Consider the following 24,033-nt stretch of genomic DNA (forward strand, 5'->3'; position numbering starts at 1 on the left):
TTAAATAAGTAAAAAATACTTTTTTAACAACAAGGGCAAGTGTCTCCTAATGTTTGATGTAGTATTTTGCCACAACACATTTTACCACACACTACACACATTAAAGAACTTTTGAAAAGTTCCTGTGGGAAATGACAGTGTCATTTGTGTCCATTAAAGCATCATTCTGGTTGCACAAACTAGAAAGAGAAGTTGCACTGTGGTAATACTAGTCTTTATCTTAGAGACCAAGAGTCATTTTGCAAATTTGTAGTATCATTTCCCTAAACAACTCAGGAGCGAACTGTACTTCAGTTCCTCAGTTCTACATTTTTGCAGAAGCAGAAACACAGCTCTTAACTTTTTTTAAGCATTGCTGACAAGAGTTAACTTTTTCTCCTACCATGTATAACTATAGAATAGCATCAACACGTGAAGATGTAATAAATTAGACATCTCTTCATTTTAGAGAAAGAAGATGGAAACCTCATTAATTTTCTTTTCTCAATTAAATATGTGCGAATCAAGAGAAAAAACTATTTTCAAGTTAATACATGGTTCAGGAAAAGAAGAAACGAGCAAAGAAGCCAAACTCAGGTAAAATCACAATTTTTTAAATCAGCCTTATACTTTTAAAAAGAGGATTGATGTTGAATATTTGCTAGCATTTGTTTTTAAAATATCTGGTTGAAAATATATTGATTGTATTGTTACAGTTGGAAAAAAAGCTCTTTATTTATTAGGAGTAAACAACTGTTAAATCTAAAATGTTTCCATTAAAAAAAAAAGTGCGACAATTTTCACTACACGAAGAACTAGTAGCAATCTTTGTTGAAATATAATCTCAAATACTTTACAGTCACAAAGGGAAAAAACAAATATATTTTACATATGCTATCCTAGTTCCTCCACAAGCATAATATTTAAATGAAATTCTTTAGGAAAATCATTGTGAGTGTGTGGTGAGTCAGGGGTGGGTGAAAAGGAGTATTTAGGTGATTACTAGTTCCAAACTAGTTTGATATCAGAAAGAGAGATTTTAATTCTCATTTAAATTGTCCTGAAGCTAATGCCTTTTCTTTACAGAGCTAAGGAAAAAAGAAACAGGCTAAGTCTTCTCCTGCAGAAACCTGAGTTTCATGAAGAGACCCCCTCCAGTAGATCTGGGCAGTTAGCCAAAGAAACAAGGTGAATAACTTTTAATTATTTGGGGGAGATTTTGCTGATTCCATCATTAAAGATTTAAGAAAGAGGAAATTAGGGATTTCCATTTTATTGGAAATTATACAGTAATATAAGGAAGGTTAGAGATCTCATCTCAAAAAACTAGAAATATTCCATAAAATTAAACCTCTTTAATAGTTTGAATTAAATAATCTTATAAAAATTTAAAGGTGCTCTTTTAAAATTATATGCCTGTCAATTTTAATGATATATTTTACTCCTTATAAACTCGTGAAATACTCATTAATTTAAGAATTTTGACAATGTAATGTTATCATAAAGAAGAGCTATTCATCTCTTTGCTCGGTAGTTTGAGAAAACGCCCTAGGTATAATAGCAAGTCAAACACAGAAAGGGATATGTTGTATTTTTTAGCTATTTCTTTAATTCAAACAGAAAATGGAATAGCCTTATATACTAGTATAATACAAATTCTTCCAAATATGAAATAAGACCAATAAAAGATCCAAGACAAATATATTCAACTCTCTAAATTATCAACATCTCTAAAACATTTTTTGTATTAAAAATGTTTTGTATTTCTTATCCCTTATAACTTCATTAGTCAAACTTCCTGTATCTGTTCAAAAAAAATTACCACATATTGTGGTAAGAGTTTCAAGGAAATTGCAGTTAAAAAAAGTTTGACTGAAAGAAACTGTCAGTTTAGGTTCTTCTATTTGCTGAATTAATAAAAATAATTGACCTGATTTCTTTTCCTTTGTTTTTAACTGAACACATAATTAATTTTTCCTTAAAAAATAAAATAATTCATACACTCATGAGAAAATATTTATAAAATATCAAAAACACGTTGCTTGATAGGCAAAATCCAAAAGAAAGTTGACCAATGTTTTTGAAATTTCAATGTAAATACATTTTTCATTATGTAATAAGCAAAGGAGAAACCCTGTGAAATATGACTGAAAAGAGCAGTATTATAGCATATGTTAGAGCAGACTCATAAGCAGACTTTATGCACACTCCATTACAAAACATTTTGTTTCTTGGACAGAGTCTCCCCTGAAGAGGCAGTGACATGGGGTGAATCATTTGACAAACTGCTCTCCCATAAAGGTTAGTGGTATTTTTCCCAAATACTTTATGCCTTAATGGAAAATTATACAAAGTATGCATATAACTATACAAAACAGGCTGCCATAAAAGTTTCGTCTGACAAAATTATCCCATTTGCAACAACACGGATGGACCTTGAGGGTATTATGTTACGCGAAATAAGCCAGACAGAGAAAGCCAAACACTGTATGATTTCACTCATATGTGGAAGATAAACAAATACAGGGACAAAGAGAACAGATTACTGGTTACTCGGGGGGAAGGGGATTGGGCGGGGGACATAGGGGTAAAGGGGCACATATATATGGTGACTGACAAATAATAACGTACAACTGAAATTTCACAATGTTATAAACTATTATGCCCTGAATAAAAAAAAAAATTCGTCATTGGTAATTTACAGCAATCTAAGTTTCTAATCAACAGAAATAACTAAATAATAGAATTGTCAACTAATGGAAAGTATTTTTAAAAATATTCTCATTTCATTAAGAATTACTGGGGTCGAAATATTTCTTTGTGCTGTAGCTAATAATTTCAAATTTTTAAATTTTTCGATTTTTGAACGAGACCCCTGATTTTTTTAAATCCCAGATTATCTACGTTATTTTTATTGTTAAGTGATCTAAAATTTAAAGTAGTACTTTTAATGGACATCCAGGAAACCCTCATGAAAATAGTTTTTCTTTTTTAATTTTATAAATGCTTCACTCTTCATATCAATCATCTATTTTTAAAGCAGAATTTTGTAGAAGAGTTGAGAATCAGGTGGGTATTTGAGGTGGAGCTTTGTAGATGAGATGGAAGATGAGGACAAATATTGAGTTCTCCTTTGACGTCCAACACTATGATAAATCCAGTTTAGAGGACAGGCTGCCTGGATTGCTACTTTTTAGGGTCACCTTACATGAGGTAGCAGGTGAGTGAACTTTTTTTGTCTTTATTCATTCCACGATTTCTTTCAGGTAGCAACACTAATGAGTTTAACTGAGTACGCAATGGGACCAAGCAACCACCTGTTCATTATTTTCCACACTGAACCAAGTAGAGTCTGCTTAAGAAGCAACAGTTGATCATTACCAGATATCCACAGGCTTCCTCAAGCCCACAGCTTGATTTGTATCTCAAATTTTTCCTGTTCCTTACTTCATTCTTTGTCTGAAACACAAACCCTCCCCAGCTCTTCCCCAGACCATTCCAAGATGAAGCTAGCCAGACTACTCCAACTACTGTTATTCTAACTACTGTTCCCAGCATTGCAGGTGGGTTTCACATTCTTAGATGTCTACCGGACGAAGGAGTTCTTGTTGCTAGGACAGCTGGGAGTGTAGTACTTATATTTCAGCTTCAAGTACTGTGTTCCATTTGATGAAACACCAGCTTCTCTTGTCTGTCCTTATTTTCTGTATTTTTCTCTTTATTGTCCGCCTTTCTATAAGGTCTTGGTGACCTGTTAATGCCCCTCTTAATTTACTGACGTAAGAATTCTATGTCTGCAGACTTTCTCTGAATATTTTCACTCTTCCAATGAAAATAGATTCTACCTCTGAATTGTAATATTGCCTTGGAGAAGGGAAAATACAGGTAGAGAAATCAAGGCTTAAATTTAGGCAAGGATGTGACCAATGAAAATGGAGGGTAGTGGTAAGAAAGGAAGTTTATGCTGAAAAATATAATTTGTTACTCTTTCCTCCTTATTTCACCTTAATACTCTATCACTCCCTATTTTGGAGAAGAGTAATTTAAACAGCTTTTCTCAACTACTGACCTTTCTTCATTCTCAATATCCAATCATTTCTTAACTATTGTTAAAATGCTTGCCAATTATATTGTCCCATCCTCACTAACTCCACTGCCACTGTCTTGGTTCAGATATTTATCAGTTGTTGAGACTAATTATAACAACCCATGTAAAACTTCCCTCCATAATTTCTGCCCCCCAAATCTGATTTATTTAAATCTCCTGTTATTTCCAACATTTTGGCACATCCCAGCTCTTCAATCTCTTCACCAGTCAGAGCAAGCAGAAAAAGAGTAGTGGAGTTCCTTTTTTTGCGAATGACTGTTTATTATAAGGAAGCAGATGTCTTCTCATCTGGGGATCCCCAAACCCAGCATATCACCTGGTAAATATTAAGTGCTCAAATAATATAACTAAATTTGTTGCTAGAAAAAAGTTAGTCCAGGGTTCCTTTGAGATGTGAGTTCTGGTTCTTTTCTTCAACATAATGGTTGTATAATCTTAGTTAAGGTAATCACTATAATCTCAGTTAATCCTAACCATTCTGACTTTTGGCTTCCTTACCTATAAATGTAGATAACAGTGTCATTAGCTCCAATAGAAATGGATTTCTGTCAGGATTAAATGAGATGTTGAATAAGAAACCAACAACTGTTTGACATTACACAAATGTACTATGAAAAATAGTAATTATCAACAATAAATGTAATAATCTTTTTCTGTTTTCCAGTCTACTCCCAATAGGATAAACATCAATTGCAGGGTTAAATTTCAATTGAAAGAAATATATGAGTTGGATTTATTTCTTTAACTTAATAAATTGATATGTAATAATTTCATCACACTTCCACAATGCATTCAGAGAGAAGAAAGATTCAGCAAGGGCAAATAGTCCCACATAAAATCCTGCCCTGACATCTGTAATCACTCTGCTTTACAAGTAGTCAAAAGCAAATGGAAAGAATTGAATTTGCTGCTCTCTGTCTTTTCTCTACTGGTGGAAATAGCAAAGAGCTGTAAAATAGCAGCAATTTGAATCAAGAGGGAATAACACGAATAACAAAAAATCAGCACTGATCCTTTTGGACATTATTATCATTGTTCTTGATCAAAATGCTAATTAAATTATACCGAATTCACAAAAAAATTATGTTACTAGCATTTTTTAAATCAATCCCTCCCAAATCCAATTATTTTTCATTGCAAAGCTTATTGTAATATTAAATTATAAAGCTTAAAATAGTTAGCTAAAAAAGGGTTGCAATGGTTAAATTCAGTTCCTTTCTATTGACTTGACTCTAGGCACAAAAGAAAAAGAGAAAGGATGATCTTATACTCGTGTTTGCATGCATGCTCGTGTGTGTGCACACACACACACTTCAAGAAAGACCTTGCTCTATCAAATTTTATAGAATTTCCCTTCGGTTAAATGTGTAAGTTTCTCAAATTCTGTATGTCATGTCAGTACAAAGGAAATAGAAATGTTATTAAATTTAGTCAAATGGGAAATGAGGTGATAAGTTGAACAAAATGCAATGGAAATTTGCATATTCAGTTTGACAAAAATGGCTGATATTAAAATCACTATAGACTGATTATTAGCATCTTTAGGAATGCAGCCACAGAGTAGATGGTTCTTACTTTAGATTTTAGGGAATTAATCAAAATTCACTAGTTGGGCAAGGGGAGAAAGACATCATCCAAGCAGATACCCAACAGGGGCATGAGGCATCAACCGTGCCCTTGTAATTTACTTAGGGAACTAAAAAGAAAGTAATTCTTTATTGAGAAACATAATTTGAAAAGGAAAGGGTGGCTTAGGGTCACAGATAATAGATTAATGAGACTAAAACAGAAGGAGCATGGTTTTTGCTGTATTCCACAGAAAACAAAGACTCTATGGAGTGTTTCAGTGATTCTACTATTATATCATTCTTAAAATGTAGTTTAACTCTTTCAAAATTCTTTTAAAAACCACAGAAGGTAAAAATTCAATAAAATCTAAACAAAGTATGGACTTTACTTAATAAGAATGTATCAATATTTGTTCATCAATTGTAACATATGTACCTTACCAATGTAAGATGTTAATAATAGCAGGGAACTGGATGTGGGGTGTATGGAAACTCTGTATTATCTTCATGATTTTCTAAAATCTAAATCTATTCTAAAATAAAATATTTATGAAAAATGAACTTAAATATTTTATGTTGTAAATTTTAACACAATGAAGTCCATCAACAGTTTAACTTCTCTTCCTCATTTATTTCCATGCAGATATTAGGATAAATAAATTTTTTCTGCCATCCCTGTTTATTGACAAATTTGTCTAAAATTGCAAATTTACTCATCAGTCTTCTCACTGATTGACTTTATAAAAGTAAGTGTTATCGATGTGAACATAGCAAATCAATTAATTCCAACAAAATTTTATATATGTATATTATACTCACACATATGTTTGTGTTTGTGTACACATGTATATATATATATATGGTTCTGTGTAAGATATTTTTGAAAGCAAAATAATGCTGCTAAATAATATATAATTTTGAAAATAATTGGCTAAATAGTTTTAAAAAATGCTATAGAACTTGCAAAGTATCACACAGACTTTAGAAAATCATTAAGAGACACTATATAGATGTGTGCAAGATTTCAACAGGCAGAAGAAAAGGTAATTCCTGAGCAGAGAAAAAGGCATGAAAAGGGCTAGAGAAATAAGAGATTTCAGTGTAACCTGGAAAAGCAAGCAGTTCACTTTCACTGGGGCGAAAAGTAGGGAACAAACATTGGAAAATCAAGTTGGGGGCAAACTTTGTAAGAGTTTGTTCGAAAGGTAACTGATGGTTAGAAAGGTAGAGTTCTATGCATGCAGTGTGGACTACCTACAAGGCTGTTACAGGTATAACAGCCAACCTCAAGGTAAGGGCTATTTTGGAAAGAAAATGGGTGAACTTTGTGTCTGAATGTATATGTATGTTGTAAAGTGGGTGAGGAAGAAACAGGAGATGAAGGAAAAAGATGAGCCACAGATCCTGAGATTTTATTCCATATTAATAGGAAGATAATGGTGCCTTTCATAAATGAGAAATAGAGGTGGAAACACAAGATATGTGAGAAGATAACAGATTAGAGTTTGAATTTATTTAGTTGCTGGTAAACTTTATCAGAAGTTTTTCAGGGTTTTAAGGCGCACACCTAGAATACGGAAGAGTGACTGACTATCGATAGAGGTTTTCTAACCATCTCACATAGTTGATAATTGAAGACTTGAAAGACAATGTTATTTCCTGTGAAAGGAGTCTCCATCAATAAGAAAATTTCCAACTACTGCAGAACTGTTTATTTTCCTGTGTACCCTTCTTTCCAGTCATTGCAAATAGTTGCAATATTTTTAACCTTTTTACTAATGACTATTTGTTTGTACTTTCTGTGCCCTGAATTCTGGTTCTACAAAGCTTAATTCTGAGAATAATTCACAATAAGGTAGAAGTAGAATATATAAGTCATTGCACTCCCTTGATTTAAAAATACGAACTGATTATACTGTGGAAAATACTTATTACTGACTTTGAGTAAAGACCACAACGAAACGCATCCCTCTCTTTGGGGAAGGACATGAATACTTCTCTTTACCATTTTCACCTTGTGGTGTTTCAACTTGCTCTTCCCAATTTTCAGTTACCAATTTTCTGCAAGATACGGGATTCCGGTGTTCTGCAAAGTTAAATTTCTGAATCAAGCTGACTCATAACAAACACTCAATTTCTTAATCTAGCTAAAGAATAAAAATAAGTAAAAGCCAGCCTAAATTATAAATGGATCACATAAATAAATCATTATTGCCAAAGTAACCACAACAGTCTGTAGCAAGTCAAGCGCTTTGAAGCCAAATCAGAGAGAAGAAACCACACAACCCAGTACTTAGGATATTATATTATACTTGGGTTTCCAACTTAAGAGTTTCTTGACTTTTTGTTTCATTTGGTTTCTTGGCATCAGAAAGATACTCCAACAGATGCCCCAGTTTCAATTTAGAAACATGCCAGCTTCTTCCAGTATGAATTCTAATCCCAAATTCTATCAAGCCCTTTGGCAGCTGCATTCGCCACTGCTGCCTTCTGAAGGACTGTTGAGTAAGTTACTGCCTGTGTGAGAAATGGTTCTATTGTAACCTGACTTAATGCAGCTGCCCAAAGCGAGGAAGAGAAACCGGAAGTAACTAATGTGCTGGGATAATCTTGCGCAATAGTGCATATTACTTTTTTAAAAAGTAATTTACTGAAACTTTTAAATGAACTACTTTCTCATTCGTCATTAATTCATTTCTTGAATCAATATTTATTCTTCTCTATTATATTCATATTATGCCAACAAAATCCATTCACTTTGATTAACTCATCATGAGCCCCTTTAGCGTACAGCACTCATCCTAATATTGTGGCTGTGGCTTCATTTCGAATGTCTGTTATCAAGCTCAAGGCTAACCATGGTAGTAAAGGGCTTTTGCATGATACTCCAGGGCGCAATGGCTGGTACATAGTTGACACTCATATTTTGTGAATTAGTGAAGGATTACATTTTAAGTAACGTTTATGTTATTTTCTGCAAGACTTCTGTTTGAATTCCACACAAGCTGATTTTCCTCTGCTGCTCCAAAGAGAATGTAACCTCTGCAATTGTCCTTCCTTAGTCCTTGGTATGTACATGCCTGTCTTGCCCATTAACCTCCAAATTCCTCAACAATAGGGACTTTGCTGTTTTATGGCAATTTACTGGTAAAGGTTCTATAATTTTAAACAAAACAAACCTTGGTTCAAACCCCTGGGCTTTTACCAGCAGTAAAATTTAGGGCAACTTAATTCTCTAAACCTCAACTTCTTCATCTGTAAAAATGGGTAAAACAGGACTTACTCCATAGGGCTGACATGAAAATTAAATAGAACTGTGCCAATAAAAGGCATATGGCAAGGTGCCAAGACCTTAGCAAACACTCAAAACTTCCAACTATTGTAATTAAGATTGCATTTTCAGTATGTAATACAGTCCTCAGGTTCACACTGTTTCATAGATAATTAACAGATAGATGAAGGCCGTTATTTTTAATAAGTAAGTAACAATTTCAGTTGCCTGGCATATGGATAATCCCTTTTGGGTGTCAGTACGAAACATTCTGTTATAATTGAGATTTATTAATAGGAAAAGTTACGGCTGTAACCTCCTAAAATTGTGACAATTATTTATTAACTCACATTAGAAATAATTTAGTATTTAAAAACTGATTAATCCATGTTTATACATGACATATGGATAGAATAAATTGAAATCAAAAAAGTTTTCCCTTCAGTGAGGTCAAAGTAACTTTATTCATAAACCCAATGAAACATATCCTTAGTTTCTTCTTTCCAAACTAGATCTGACCTGGAACAGATTGTTCTCCCATGTAAGATAGCAGGCATTTTATTTTGCCAACTTTGTTTCAGTTTCCGCTTAAATAGTAACAGGAACAAGTGAAAACAAACTAAAGTGCCTCTTGTTGTGGCCAGGGAAGAAGCAGCCACTATAACATGAACAGAGCAATAAGACCCAATGATGTGCTTTCTAATGTCAGCAGGATGTATATATCCATATGAAGACTTTTTGTTTTTTTAATTAGGGTGTCCTAAAAATGTTCTCACAATCGTTTTGTTGTCTTGCAATGTCTTCTAATATCTGGGAATTCTCTTCAGAAATGTACTTTATAGCAGCTGCCAAGAAAATTTCAGAATTCTGTTAAAAAATACAAAGAATCTATCAGTTCTGAAGACAGTTGTTAGAGATAAATTGACAGAGTATCATTGATTTTTTAAAATTCAATCTGGTAAAAAGTGGATGTTAATTTGGGGGGGAAAAAGACAAACATTTTAGAAATTTGAAAGAGGAAGGAAGTATGGGTGCTGAATAGCAGTTTTCCATTACACTAAAAATTCATCAAGGGGAAAGTTCTCATTTATTTTTTAAAAGTTCTGACCAGAGGCTGGGGCATGACTACATAACTGCCTAAAGTTTGGTTCAAGTCAACTGGTCTGTGGATTATTGTTTTTGTTGTGGTTTTGTTTTTACAGATCTAAACATTGTCCACATTTCGAATTCTACTTAGTTTCGATTTGGGGGTTGAAAGGCATGTTTTGCCTTAGTCTCCTTGTTTACTTCCGGGATCATTATGGAAGAAGGAGAAAAAAAGGACAAAAAGTAAAACCAGGGATGATGCAACAAAACCATCTTTCTAGTCACATAAATGGAGAAGGAAGTTTTCGAGCTGTTGCCAAGCAGTAACCAAATGACGCTGATTCAGCCTATTTCCTATCTTCAGCTTAGTCTCCAGTTTCACCTGAAGTTTTAAGAGGAGGCTGCAATATAGTTTTCAAAAATTAAAGGAATGTAATCTTGAATAACGGTAATAACTAAAACTACTTTTTTACAAGTTCAGCTACTGAGACACAGAGGGTGAAAGGAATTATGGGAAAGAAAATCAAATAGAAACATATTAAATAACAATAACACTGTGAGCACTGCTGTGCTATTAGCCATGGTAAAACCAGCATGTCAGACTCCTTGATGTTCACTTTGGCAGCAATCTTGGTTTAAAAATATTAAACACAGAGATAGGTCATTAATTTTACTCTGAAACATGTACATTTTTAGGTAGTTGGGGAAAATCTTCTATCTGTCAAAATGCTTGGAAGAATCATTATCCATTTATATTTCCCATCTGCATTCTGAGGCAAGTGCACTACTCAGCATGAGAAATAAATCTTGAAAATCAAACACTAGATGAGCCAGATAAATAAAAAGAAGAGCAGCTAATATCACCCACATTGATCATTCTTGCTGCTTCTCAGCGATTAGAATTTGTTGACTCATTCGTGAACCACTTAGCACTAAGGCCTCCATGACACCACTGTGTTTGGCTAGAAATTATCTTGCTGGCATCTAATGACTGTAGATGAGCTCTGAAGTTACTTGGCAGTCTTACCACGCCTTCTCAAATTCTTCTTGAGCCTAACCTTTGCTTGTCTTCCTAGTTTCTCCACTAACATTTAACCACTAACAACTGGTGTTCAGGGTCAATTTACTGGGGAAAAGAAATGGCAGGATCTCCCCTCACCCCAGTGAAAACTCCAATGGAAGGAGCAGTGGGGTAGAAGAGACCACATGATTCTTTCGTCATGGAAGTGGTTGGAGTCGTCCCACACTCTAGTACTTAGAAAATGTTTGTAGGTTGTCGTGTCATTTTCTGACTACCGATTTCTTATACATTAAGTTCCTAGATCTCTAATATGTTCAAGAGACTGCTTACAACATAAAAAAAATGATGCTTCATGACAAAGAGAACAGGTTCTCTATATAGGAGAAATAAATGGTGATATGTAAAGCCTAATTTGAGGATTGTATTAGTTTCTTGTTGTTGCTGTAACATGTTACCACAAATTTAGTGACTTAAAACAACACACATTTATCCTCTTACTGCTCTGTATGTCAGACATGCAGTCAGGCTCTCATCAGAAAAAAATGCAGGTGTCAGCAGGCTGTTTACTTTCTCGAGGGTCTAGGGGAGAATCCCTTTCCTGCTCATTCAGGTTTTTGGCAGAATTCATTTCTTTGCAGTTTTCATCCAAGGTCTCCATTCTCTGGCTAGCTTTAAACTGAGGGCCATTCCCACCTTCTAGAAGCCACCGCATTCTTTGGCTTATGACCACCTTCTTCCATCTTCAAGGTCAGCAATAGTCTTTCTCATATTGTGGCTCTCTGACCCACTCTTCTGCCTTCCTCTTCCACTTTTTTTTTTTTTTTTTTTTTTTTTTTTTTGTGAGGAGATCAGCCCTGAGCTAACATCCGCCAATCCTCCTCTTTTTTTCGCTGAGGAAGACGGCCCTGGGCTAACGTCGGTGCCTATCTTCCTCCACTTTATATGGGACGCCGCCACAGCATGGCTTACCAAGCAGTGCGTCGGTGCGCGCCCGGGATCCGAACCAGCGAACCCCGGGCCGCCGCAGCGGAGCGCGCGCACTTAACCGCTTGCGCCACCGGGCCGGCCCCCCCTCTTCCACTTTTAAAGACTGACGTGATTAGATTAAGTCCACCAGGATAATTCAAGATACTCTCCCCGCCTCAAGATCCTTAACCATAAAACCATAATCACATCTGCAAAATTCCGTTTTCCATGTAAGGTAACATATTCACGGGTTCTGGGGATTAAGGCATGGACATCTTTGGAGGGCTGTTACTCTGCCTACCACAGGAAGTGTTGCCTTCCTGAGAAAAATACATTTCTACAATTTTTTTTTGTTTGAAAAGTGAGATCTGGGGCAACTGAACTTATCTGAAATTCAGTTCCTCATCAATGAAAATGAATATAGGACATATTCCAGGCATCTGTTGTAAAGATTAAATGTGGTAATTCATATAAACAGCACTCAGCCCTCAAAACCTCTAAATATGCTATAAACGCAAAACCTCTGAGTTATTGCCATAATTCTACCAATAGAGACTCTTCTTGCTTCGTTCTGCATGGAACTTTCTATATTAGAAATAATCACTGATCACAAGGAATAGTTTTAGAGAGCGGTGAATACAAGAAATAAATATAAGTGAAAACGAGTTGAGCAGATAAAGAAAGCTTTATTTCACAATTTTTTTCAGCCACAATGCTAGAATGGTTGCTTCTCCTTTTTATAAACTCGCTGAATTTAAGTCTTTAATATTTTGTTCAGAATCTTTGCATCTGTGATCATGAGGGATATTGGTCTGTAATTTTCTCTGCTTTTTCTTTTTTTCTTAGTCTTTATTTTATTTATTTTGGAGAGGTGGGAGGTGTTATATATTTGTCAGATTTTGGGATTAGTTATCCGAGCCTATTAAAATGAGATGGAAGGTATTCACCCCTCCACTGTTTTCTGGAAGAAGTTGTGTAAGATTAGGATACTTTTTTCTTAAATGTTTGATGGAATTCACCAAATCTGGGCCCAAAGATTTTTTTTGGATGGGGGGTACTTTTATTATAAAATCTATTTGTTAATTGAATTAGGGTTATCAGATTTTCCATTTCTTCAGGGTCAGTCTGGATAGGTTTGCTTTTTTAAAAACAATTTCCCATTTTATTAAAATTATATTTATTGGAAGAAAGTTGTTCATAATATTCACTTACTATCCTTGTAATATTTGTAAGATCTGTTGTAATATCCCTAATTTGCTTCCTACTGTGTAACAGTCTTGTTAGGGGTTCGATTTTATTAATATTTTCAAAGAACCAACTTTTGGCTCAGTTAATTTTCTCTATGGTTTGTTTTCTTTTTTATAGACTTCAGCTCTGTTTTTATTTTTTCCTTCTACTTACTGTGGCGTTAATTTACTCTTATTTTCCAAGCTTCTTAGTGTGGAAACTTAGATCTTAATTTTATATCCTTCCTTTTTTTACTAGTAGAGCATTTCATGCCGTAAATTTCACTCTGACTACTGTTTAAACTACATTCCACTAATTTTCACGTCTTGTACTTTCATTATAATTCAATTGTAAATATTTTCTAATTTCTCTTGTAATTATTTCTTTGACTTAATGAATTATTTATGTGTGTTGTTTTATTTCCAAATATTTGGGGCTTTTATATTTGCGGCGGTTACTAGTATAGATTTTTGATTAAAACTCTTGTGGGCAAAGGACATACTCTGTTAGATACCAATTTTCTGAAGATTCATTTTACATCCCAGCATGTGGTCTATCTTGGATAATCTTCCTTGTGCACTTGAAAAGATGTGTTGAGTAGGGTGTTTTATACTTGTCAATTAGGTCCATTTGGTTAATAATGTTGTTTTATATATTCTCACTGATATTCTGTCTACTTGTTCTATAAATTTATGAGTGAACAGAATTAAAATCTGGGGCTAGCCTAGTGGCGTAGTGGTTAATTCACACGCTCTCCTTTGGTGGCCCGGGGTTTGCAGGTTTGGATAACGGGGGCAGGCCTACACACAGTTTATCAAGCTACACTGTGGCGGCATCCCACATATAAAGTAGAGGAAGATGGGCACAGATGTTAGCCCAGGGCCAATCTTCCTCAGCAAAAAGAGAAGGATTGGCAACAGATGTTAGCTCAGGGCTAATCTTCCTCACCGAAAAAAGGAAAGTCTACAACTATAGTTATGGATTTTTCTACTTCTTAATTCTGTCAGTTTGTTTCATGTATTTTAAACCTCTGCAATTAAATCCATATATATTTAGGATTGTTATTTACTAGTAATGATTGACCATTTTATACTTTTGAAATGGAAATCCTTTTTATTTTGAAGTCACTTTGTCAGGCCACATCAGATTTTTTATACAGATTTCTTATGCTTAACCTTTGTGTAATGTATCATTTTCATCCTTTTACTTCACCTTCCTGATACTTTATTTTTAACCTGTGTCTCTTGTAGCCAATATATATTTAATTTTTAATGCAGCCTGACAATCTCTGACTTTTAATCAGAGTGTATAGTCCTTTTAAATGTAATGTCGTCACTGATACAGATGGGATTGTATCTAACTTCTTACTATTTATTTTTTGTTTGTCTCATAATTTTGTTGTTGTTGTTACTCTTTTCCTCCTTTCCTGCCTTGCTTACATTAAATAATTTCTATCCAACTGTCTTCTAGTATACTTACCTCTCTGTAGTCTTTAATCTGTTGTCATGTCCATCCAATGAAATTTTTACTTCAGATATTTCCCATTTCAGTTCTAGAATTTCCATTTGATTGTTTTTTATAGTTTCAATTTGTCTGCTGTTTTTGCATATATTCACTCATTATGTCTTTTTTAACCTTTATATTCTTCAACATATTAATGATAGCTTTTTTAAGTCCTTGTGTGCTATTTCCAACATTTTGGATACCTCCTAGTTAGCTTCTATTGACTGCTTTTGTTATTGATAATAGGTCACCTTATGTTTCTTTGTATGCCTAATAAATTTTTATTGTATGTGAGTACAGAGGAAGATACAGGAGTCTAGATTATATTACCTTCCTTGAAAGAATCTTAGATTATTTTTCTGTCAGTCAGTTAAATCACTAGTGGATTCTCTTGACTCTGGCCAGTTTGATCCTTTAAAACCAATCTCTTTCCAATTCGTCTTAGTACTAGCACAAAGCCCTTATTTATGGCAAAAACATGGCCTTTGTTGGATATTTCCACTGTGGCTGAGCCAGAACTCCAAAGTCTCCCAGACCCATGCAAACTCTCATATCTCCACTTACCTCTCAGCCCCACAGCAGCAAGTACACTTCTAGGCTTCACAGAGTTGGCCCACCGGTGTACAGGCTTGCCCTCCATCAAGGATCTGCGGGGAACCCGCATGCACGCTTCCAGGCCCCCTCTGCATGGTTGTCTTTTTTTCAGTACCCTGACCCACAAATTCCAAACATATCATGATCCCAGTCTCTTATCTCTGCCTCCTCAACTTAACAAGATTTTTTACTTTGTTTGGGCTCCTCTCCATGCATTTCCGTTCTATATGTGCCCCCAGGTAAAAAGCCAGACCCAACCTAGGCTCACTTCACATGCTTCTCTTGTCACACTGTTTCTGGGCCCTGTTGCCAATTTTACACAGTTTGGAAACTACTGTCTTGATATTTTGTCCAGTTTTATAGTTGTTTATAGTCAGAGGGCAAATTTGGCTCTTGTTACTGTCATGGCTCTCCACTTCTTAATAGCTTAATAGTAATATTTTTTGCTATTTAAGGCATGACTCCGTAGATTAAACATCAAATCAAGGACTTTGCCTACCTTTTACTCCTGGGTCCTTAGTACCTAAAACACTGTGTGGATTACAACTAGCACTCAATAAACATTTTTACAATAAATTAGTGGGTTGTTCAGTGGGGCATTCAGGATGAAAACAAACTTTATTTAATAAGATAGTTGACCAAATTTAGGACTATGCTATAGAATTAGGAATATGCTGGGGTAACCCACAGTGATATCCAAAAGGGAACAGTGTACCTCCAGGAAAGTTTGTCAGCTTGTCTGAAGACACATAGGCTGGCTTTTACCACAAATTCCAACCTTGCCAGTTCTGAATATCGATGTTGTCATCTTGTTAGCATGCCAAGAAGGACTCAGCTCTCAGGAGAAGGCTCACATTGGCAAAACTCGTGAGGCCAAGTTCCAAATCAATAATATAGATTCAGAAATAAAACTACCACTGGTAGCCATTTCTGTATGCTCAAAAACAGGCCAAATCCTAAGAAAAATTTAGCTTGACAAGCTTGAAATTAGAACATTAATTAAATCTTTAATGACATCAGGCTAAGATAAGGATTGACTCTTAAATGGACTATTATATTATTAATTTCATATATTTGTGTGTCTGTATTCATAATAGGACAAGATTTTTTGTTTTTTTTTTTTTCTTTGTTGGCTTTTTGCTTTTTTATGCTTACTGGCTCTGATTGACAGTTTCTCTTGTAAATATTATAGACTGATATTTCATTAAAAACATTAAACATTTCCTAGAACTCTTGTATTTTTAATAAAATTTTGTATTTTTCTCATATATTCCATTATTTCTTTCGGTGAGTAATTACTGAGTGCTGGGGATTTAGTGGCAAATTAGACAAAGGTTTCCATCTCATGAATCTTACAGGGTAGAATAAGAAACAAAAGTTAGCAAGCAACTGCAGCATAATATTTTAAGTGTTACTCAGTGTACCAGGCAGTCATACATGAAGGACACCCAACTTACTCTTGAGAGATTGGGGAAGTTGTTCCAGATGAGATGATCTCTAATTTAAACCTGAATGGATGGTACAGATTAGATTGATGAAATTAGAGTGATAAAATTGGAGTAGGAAGAGAAAAGTGTTTCCAACAAAAGCTCAACCTAAGAGATGTGAGAACATGGCACACACATGGAAATACATGAAAAGCATGTCTCTGAGCTTGGAGCTAGATTGTGAAAAAGATAATGGAAAGAGATGAAGGGCATTATTGGAAAATTTTAAACAGTGAAGAAAAATAATGAAATCTGTACTATAGAAAGATATTACCAACTAGAATGTGGATAATAAACTAGGAGTGTCAGGGGGCGAATTGGGAGGGCTGGGACAAGGGAAGCCTGGAGTCAGAGTCACCAATTAGGTTTTTATAATAATCTGCGTGAAAGATAATTCTGGTCTGAATAAAAGTAATTCCAGATTGCATAAAAATAAAAAGACAGATGTATGATATATAAAAGAGGTAAAACTGACAAGATTTGGTTATCAATTGGGTGTGGGGTGAAGGAAAATTGGGGATCCCTGAGGATGCTAAAGTTGTGGTTTAAGTTGTTGAGTGGATGGTGTCATCAAATGGAAAACATTCTGGGAAGGTTTTGGGTGAAGATGATGAATTCAGCTGTGACGATTATTTTGCTGGGAAATTCAGTGGAGATGTTTACCAGATATTGGTTGATATGAACTTGGAGCACAGGAATGAGCTCTGGACCGGACTGGAGATGAGTTCTGAGATTCATCAGCGTATTCATTTTATCTAAGTGTTGGAATGTTGAAGCAATTGCCTGGGAAATGGAATTAAAAGGAAGGATGAAGAAGGATAAGCTGAGAAGGACTCAGAGAAGCAAAGGCAGAGGTGTAAGAGGAAACTCAGGAGGGCAGGTCACATAGGAGAAAATTACAGACATATCTCAACTTTGCCTGCTGTCATAGAGAGAAACATATGGACTGGAAAAAAACTCACTGAATATAACAGTAAGTCATTTTGGTAAAAATTATGTAAGTAAAGTGTTGAATAGAAACCACATTTTTGTGTGGGAAGTAAATGAGGTGGAGGGGATTAGGAGACCAAGTATAGAAAACTTACTCAAAAGACTTTATATTTGTAAAGAGAAAGATATAGATCAGTAGATGCAAGAATATTTGAAGTCTATAGAAAATTTTTCTTATGATGACAAGATTAAAATCATTTAATGATATCAAATGATTATTAAATGTTAATGATATCAAAATTTAACTCAGAGAAAGTTTATTGTTTTCCAAGATTGTTTGTAATGCCTCATTTTGCCTTCAGGAGCCAGCAATGTGTGTAAGGCCAAGTGGGAAGTAAGGGAAAAAATCAGTTTCAGGAAAAATGTCGAAAGAAGAGGGAGATAGAAGAGGGGAGAAAAGCAGAAGAATGTAAAGGACAGAAACCCAGCAAACATCACATTCAATCAGGGGACAGAAGATGTTAAGCCATCACAGGCGATTGCATAAAGTGATCAGACAGTGTGAGTTAGGAGGTATGATGTCCTCCAATCCTAGGAAGAAGAGTATTTCCAAAAGGAGGGTGTCAGTATTATCAAATATTGCCAGCTGAGAAATGCAGACAAGACTCATGAAATTTCCATGTGTGATATTTACCCGTGAGAGCAGAAAGAGAAATAGGTCATAACTAGAGAGTGAGACCAAATCTAAAGAAAGAAAGATGGCTAAAAATCATTTGTATCTAACTCAAATGTGAATTTATCTGAGAAAATTTACCTGAAAAATCCAGAAGGAACAAAAAAATTTTCCCTTTTCTCAATGGTTCTACAATGCACTCTTTTATATTACGACTACCATAAAATCAAGCAATTTTACTTCTAGGGACTTATCCCAGAGGAACGAAGACTTATGTTTACATAAAAAAAAAATCTATATATACATGTTTATAGCATCTGTATTAATAATAGGCAAAAAAAAAAACCTTCAATGAGTAAATAGTTAAACAAATGTTGGTATGTCCATACCATGGAATACAACACAGCAATAAAAAGGAACAAATTATTGATATATGCATCAATCTGGGTGAACCTCCAGAGAATCAAACTGAGTGAAAAAAGCCATCCCAAACAGTATATACTGTATGGTTACATTTAAATAACATTCTTGAATTGACAAAATTATAGCAATGGAGAACAGATTTTAAGGAGAGATTGGGTGTGGGAGAGAAGTAAGTAAAACTATAAAAGAGCAACATGGAAATGTTTTGTATCTTGCATATATTGATATCATTATCCTAGTTGTGTTATTTTATTACAGTTTTGCAAGATGTTACATTGGGGGAAACTGGATAAAGAATACACAGAATCTCTCTCTATTATTTACTACAACAACATGTGAATCTATAATATTCTCAAAACAAAGAAATTTAATTTTCTAAAATACTTATAAGCCAAAAAAAGTAGACTATCATAAATAGTTGAAAGAGCACTAGTTTTAAAGTCAAATTGTCTTAGGGTTGAATCCTGAGTCTACCACATTTTTAGCTATGTAAACTTTACCTGACTGAGTCTTAAATAAATGATAGTCATCAAGATCATCATCATCATCAACACCATCAGAACCTATACAGAGTACTTACTATGTGTCAGTCACTGTTTAAAGCACTTTGCATATTTTAACACATTTAATTCTCCAAACAGCCCTATCAGGTAGGTATCATCATTATCTTAATTTTAAATATTGAGAAACTGAGGCACAAAAGGGAAAAGTAATTCACTCAGGGCAACATAGTAACTATCTAACGTGCATCTGAACCCTGGTGGTCTTCCCCCAGACTTGACACTGCCCCTAACATTGATGGGGCTCAAATAGGACAACAGCAAAAATGGAGGCCCCCTACTATATGTCTAAATGCTTAAAAGTTATAGATCAAACTGTTAAAAATATACAGTTTATCCTTCTGTTTTGACAAATATACTGTGTAACCACTTGGAAGATTAGGTTTGAATTTAAAATTCTCAGACTCTTCATAGCTCTACTCTATGAGCATGGCCTACCTTCTTTCACTTTCCACCCATGGTTTTGTTCCACACTGTGAGAGACCTCTTTGCACATTTGGGTGGACATCCCAGGCTGCAAATTCAAGTCCTGTCCACACTCAGGCTAAGGGTATGCATACCACTAAGTCAGCATGCCTTCGGTGGATGAACTTGGAGAATAAGACTATGCAAACCCTGGAAACACAGAACTTTTACACAGCGAATTCCAGGGTCCTGAGTAGAAGAAGCATGGTCTAGAAGTTGAGGGATAAGCTCTGGGTGGAATGGCTTCTTGGATCTGTAGAATAACCCCCCACACACATACACCCCAGGGAGAGGCACAGCTGAAAGAGACCCAAAGTGGAGTCCAGAGTAGGGGTTCCTCTTACTTAGGTCTAAGTATGATACCAGCCTCATTTCAATAAGAACGATACTTACCTTTCATAGTTATGAAGATTTCAGCTAATTTATATGAGGTCCTTCTTCCATACTGTGCAAGATGTATGCTAATGCGCTGCATTAGAGGGAAGACGTGGCTGTTCTGCTAATATTTGCGGTTATACTTTAATATCAAATAGTGCATTTTCTCAGCATTAATATTTTATAGTTAAAATATATTGCTTCTTTTCTTGGTAGGTGGACTGGAGACTTTTACCAGATTTCTTAAAACTGAATTCAGTGAGGAAAATATTGAATTTTGGATAGCTTGTGAAGATTTCAAGAAAAGCAAAGACCCTCAACAAATTATCCTTAATGCAAAAGAAATATATGAGAAATTTATACGCAATGATGCTCCACAAGAGGTAAAGATGATGGTAAAAATTTACATCTGTTCAAAAACTTTTTGAGAGAATCTGCCTTCATCAAATTGGTATGCCTGTACGTTCTACCGGAAAGGCCAGGGTTTTGTTGAAGCAAAAATGGTGGTTATTTATATAGATTTCTACATACAAACAGAATGCATTGTAACATATTGCCACGGAAGGAGAGGTATAATTGAAGTCACTCCTCAGGGTTATTTTTATTCTAGACTAAGAGTGAATGTAATTAATTGCAATATTTAGATTGATTCATTTATAATACTAATCACCTTAGCTCAAGCAACCTCTCTTAGAAACTAAAGATTTCTATAAGCGATGAAGGCAAGAGAAATCAGGAAGTTTGTATCATGTACCATTTTAATGTTTGCTCATCTGCCTATATAAGGTTTTGTTTGCCCCAAAATGATTATATCTCCACCTTAAGGTAGACTAAAAGAAGATTTCATAATAGAGAGATGAAGTAAACCTAATTTGGCAATGGTTCAACTGAAAATACAATCATGATTTTCTTGGACTGTAAGCTCAGTATGAGGTAATTGTGTGAAACAATTGCCAAAATGGCTATAAAACTAGAAAATATTACTTGACTCTCTTCAAATGTGAATTAAACGGAGTTTCTATATTTTTACTGTGTGTTCAATAAATAGTGTCTTTTCATTGAAGCAGTGGAGCTAGTCATCTATCACTGTTAAGAGTTCTGTTTGACTGTAAACTAGTATTGTCCATGAGGTAGCATTGTCCATGTAGATATTGTCCATGCAAAATGATGGTTATTTTCCTTGTTTCAGTATGTTTCAGTCTGTTTTGTGTTGCAATGAATTATTCTGTCTTCCCCGTGGCCAACCTTATACACAGGTAAAGGCAGCTAGTTGTATGGTGCTACCCACCAGGGAAAAGGAAGAACCTCTTCCTGAAAACTCACCACATCAGAACCAGATATGTCATCAGTGCTTTGATAAAAAGCATTAAAATATTTTACATCTTTCTGGGGCTTGCCTGGTGGCGTAGTCGTTAAGTTCGGGCGCTCTGCATTGACAGCCTGGCATTTGCAGGTTTGGATCCTAGGGTGGACCTATACACTGCTCATCAAGTCATGCTGTGGTGGCATCCACATACAAAATGGGAAGATTGGCACAGATGTTAGCTCAGTGACAATCTTGCTCACCAAAAAAAATATTTTATATCTTTAAAAGATATTCATTTTCAGCACATATTTGCTTATAGGAAAACATCATAATATAATGAAAAGAGCCCTTGGATAAAAAAAAAAGCCGTACATTGAAATCCCAAATATGCCCCAAATTCACTGTGTACTCTCACTCAAAATAATTTAATTTCTACAAAGTTGAGTTTCCACTTGAAAATGAATTGAAACTAATGATCTCTATGATACTTACTATTAATATTCCATTATTCTAAATTAGCAGAGAGTGAGAAAGACCAGGAGCATAGGGAGAGAAGAGCCAGATGAAATGCCAGCTCAGAGCAAATCACTGGATCCCTAAACCCACAACAGGAGAAGCACCCAAGTGGCCAAGTGCACTATGCCCGCTCCAACATTGGGTCCCTGCTGTACTGTTTGTTTCTCAAAGGTGTTTACTTAAGTAGATTGACTATAATTACACTTTTTTAATTATTATTATCCAGGTTAACCTTGATTTCCACACCAAAGAAATCATTGCGAAGGGTATCACCCAACCCACCCTCCACAGTTTTGATGCTGCACAAAGCAGAGTGTATCAGCTTATGGAACAAGACAGTTACACACGTTTTCTGAAATCTGACATCTATTTAGACTTGATAGAAGGAAGACCTCAGAGACCAACAAATCTTAGAAGACGATCACGTTCATTTACCTACAATGAATTCCAGGATGTAAAGTCAGATGTTGCCATTTGGTTATAAAGAACATTAATTTTGCTTATTTTGATGGCAAATTGTACATCAGCTTCTAAGATATAACATGTTTATGTTAACAAATGGGTACATCTTTTAAAGTAAAATGTGTCATGTGAAAGGATTTTAAAAATGTAAATCAAAATTTTTATTCTAACAAAATGTACTGTATCTGCCAATATAGTCTGTAAAACTTTCCATTTGACTTCACTCCATTCATAATCAAAAAAACTTATTACTTAATTAAAACGCAGCAAAGAAGTAATAACAATGTTTTATAAGATTGTAAAGTTAAGGTTAAGCTTTTGTAAAATTGTCAATAGTTTGACCAAATATCTAGTTTGGACGTTTTTCTAGATATAAACTACATAATACTCAGATATCCTTATATTCTGACAATATTTTTCATAATGATGAAGACTCTCTCTATCTCAGTTTTAGAGAGTATAGAAGTGATCCAGTTCTTACAATGGGAGAGGACAATCGTTTGTTCTTAGATTACTACCCCTGGCTATACCCCTAACTTCTGGTTCTAAGCCAGCAACAGGAACTTTGGGGAGAACACATCCATCTCTACAGAACTTGCAGGTTAAGCATGACCCAGGTTGATAATTGAGAATGCAATCCACATTTAGGTTCATTCCTAAGTGAGCATGGACTCACCCAGTTACATGGAGCTCACTTCTGCTGGTCACAGAAACATGACCAGATGTGTATAGCTCCACGTTGGGACTGCGAGGAGCATCCTCTCACCTGTAAAGAGAACTTGCTACTAATATAGGCACAGTCAGTCATTTGAATGGCAGCCAGAGGAGGTTTATCCCAGGAGTAATTAGCCCTCATTTTTGGACTTTTGGGATTGGGGCAAAAATTAGAAACAAGAGGAGGTAAAGAAGCAAGGAGTTCAAGGTTCTGGAGACTCAGGCATCTGCCACATTGGCTCATATTCAGAAAATGTTCCTCCCTGGATCACAGTCTCCTTCCAACTCTTATGGAATCACTTAATACTACGTTATTCAAATAAGATTATGCTAATAAGTATATACATCTCTACTTTAGGGAAATATTTAATTTTAGATGTGTGTTGCATGGTCTGTAAATGTCTATATTTAAAGAGCCATTCATTTGACTTTGGCAAACATTATTTTAGTTGAAATGTAAAATATAAAAACCTTAGATCACTTATAGTAATAAATATTTTAATTTCTCCATTCATACAGTTGTTTGTTTGACCACTAAATGTTCTCACTGATTTTTGATTATTCTTCTTGTCATCAAATGAGACATAGACATATTTTCTTATTTGAGAATGATATTGGGATGGAAAGTACTAATTGAGGTATTTGGCACTGATCTTAATGCTAAATCGATTCCTTATGCTGCTGTGAGTAGGAAAACAAGGTATCATGCATTTCAAAGATCAACTAAGAAGTGATTTTTAATATTTCTTTGGCTGATTTGTATTTTCGTTTTCCGTGGCAGTCTGTTTTCAAAGAGTTT

At 35.0% G+C, this 24,033-nt stretch overlaps 1 protein-coding gene across 1 annotated transcript; it reads left to right on the forward strand.

The window, feature by feature from the left end:
* The first annotated feature begins 264 nt into the window (after positions 1–264).
* On the forward strand, positions 265–23,748 carry RGS18 (regulator of G protein signaling 18). Its single transcript, XM_058533705.1, has 5 exons — positions 265–576; positions 1,066–1,167; positions 2,219–2,280; positions 20,453–20,619; positions 22,285–23,748. The coding sequence occupies exons 1-5, from the start codon at positions 458–460 to the stop codon at positions 22,540–22,542; spliced, it is 708 nt and encodes a 235-aa protein (XP_058389688.1). The 5' UTR covers positions 265–457; the 3' UTR covers positions 22,543–23,748.
* The last annotated feature ends 285 nt before the right edge of the window (positions 23,749–24,033 follow it).

This window comes from Diceros bicornis, chromosome 38 (assembly GCF_020826845.1).
Source record: "Diceros bicornis minor isolate mBicDic1 chromosome 38, mDicBic1.mat.cur, whole genome shotgun sequence".
NCBI classification, from domain to species: Eukaryota; Metazoa; Chordata; class Mammalia; order Perissodactyla; family Rhinocerotidae; genus Diceros; species Diceros bicornis.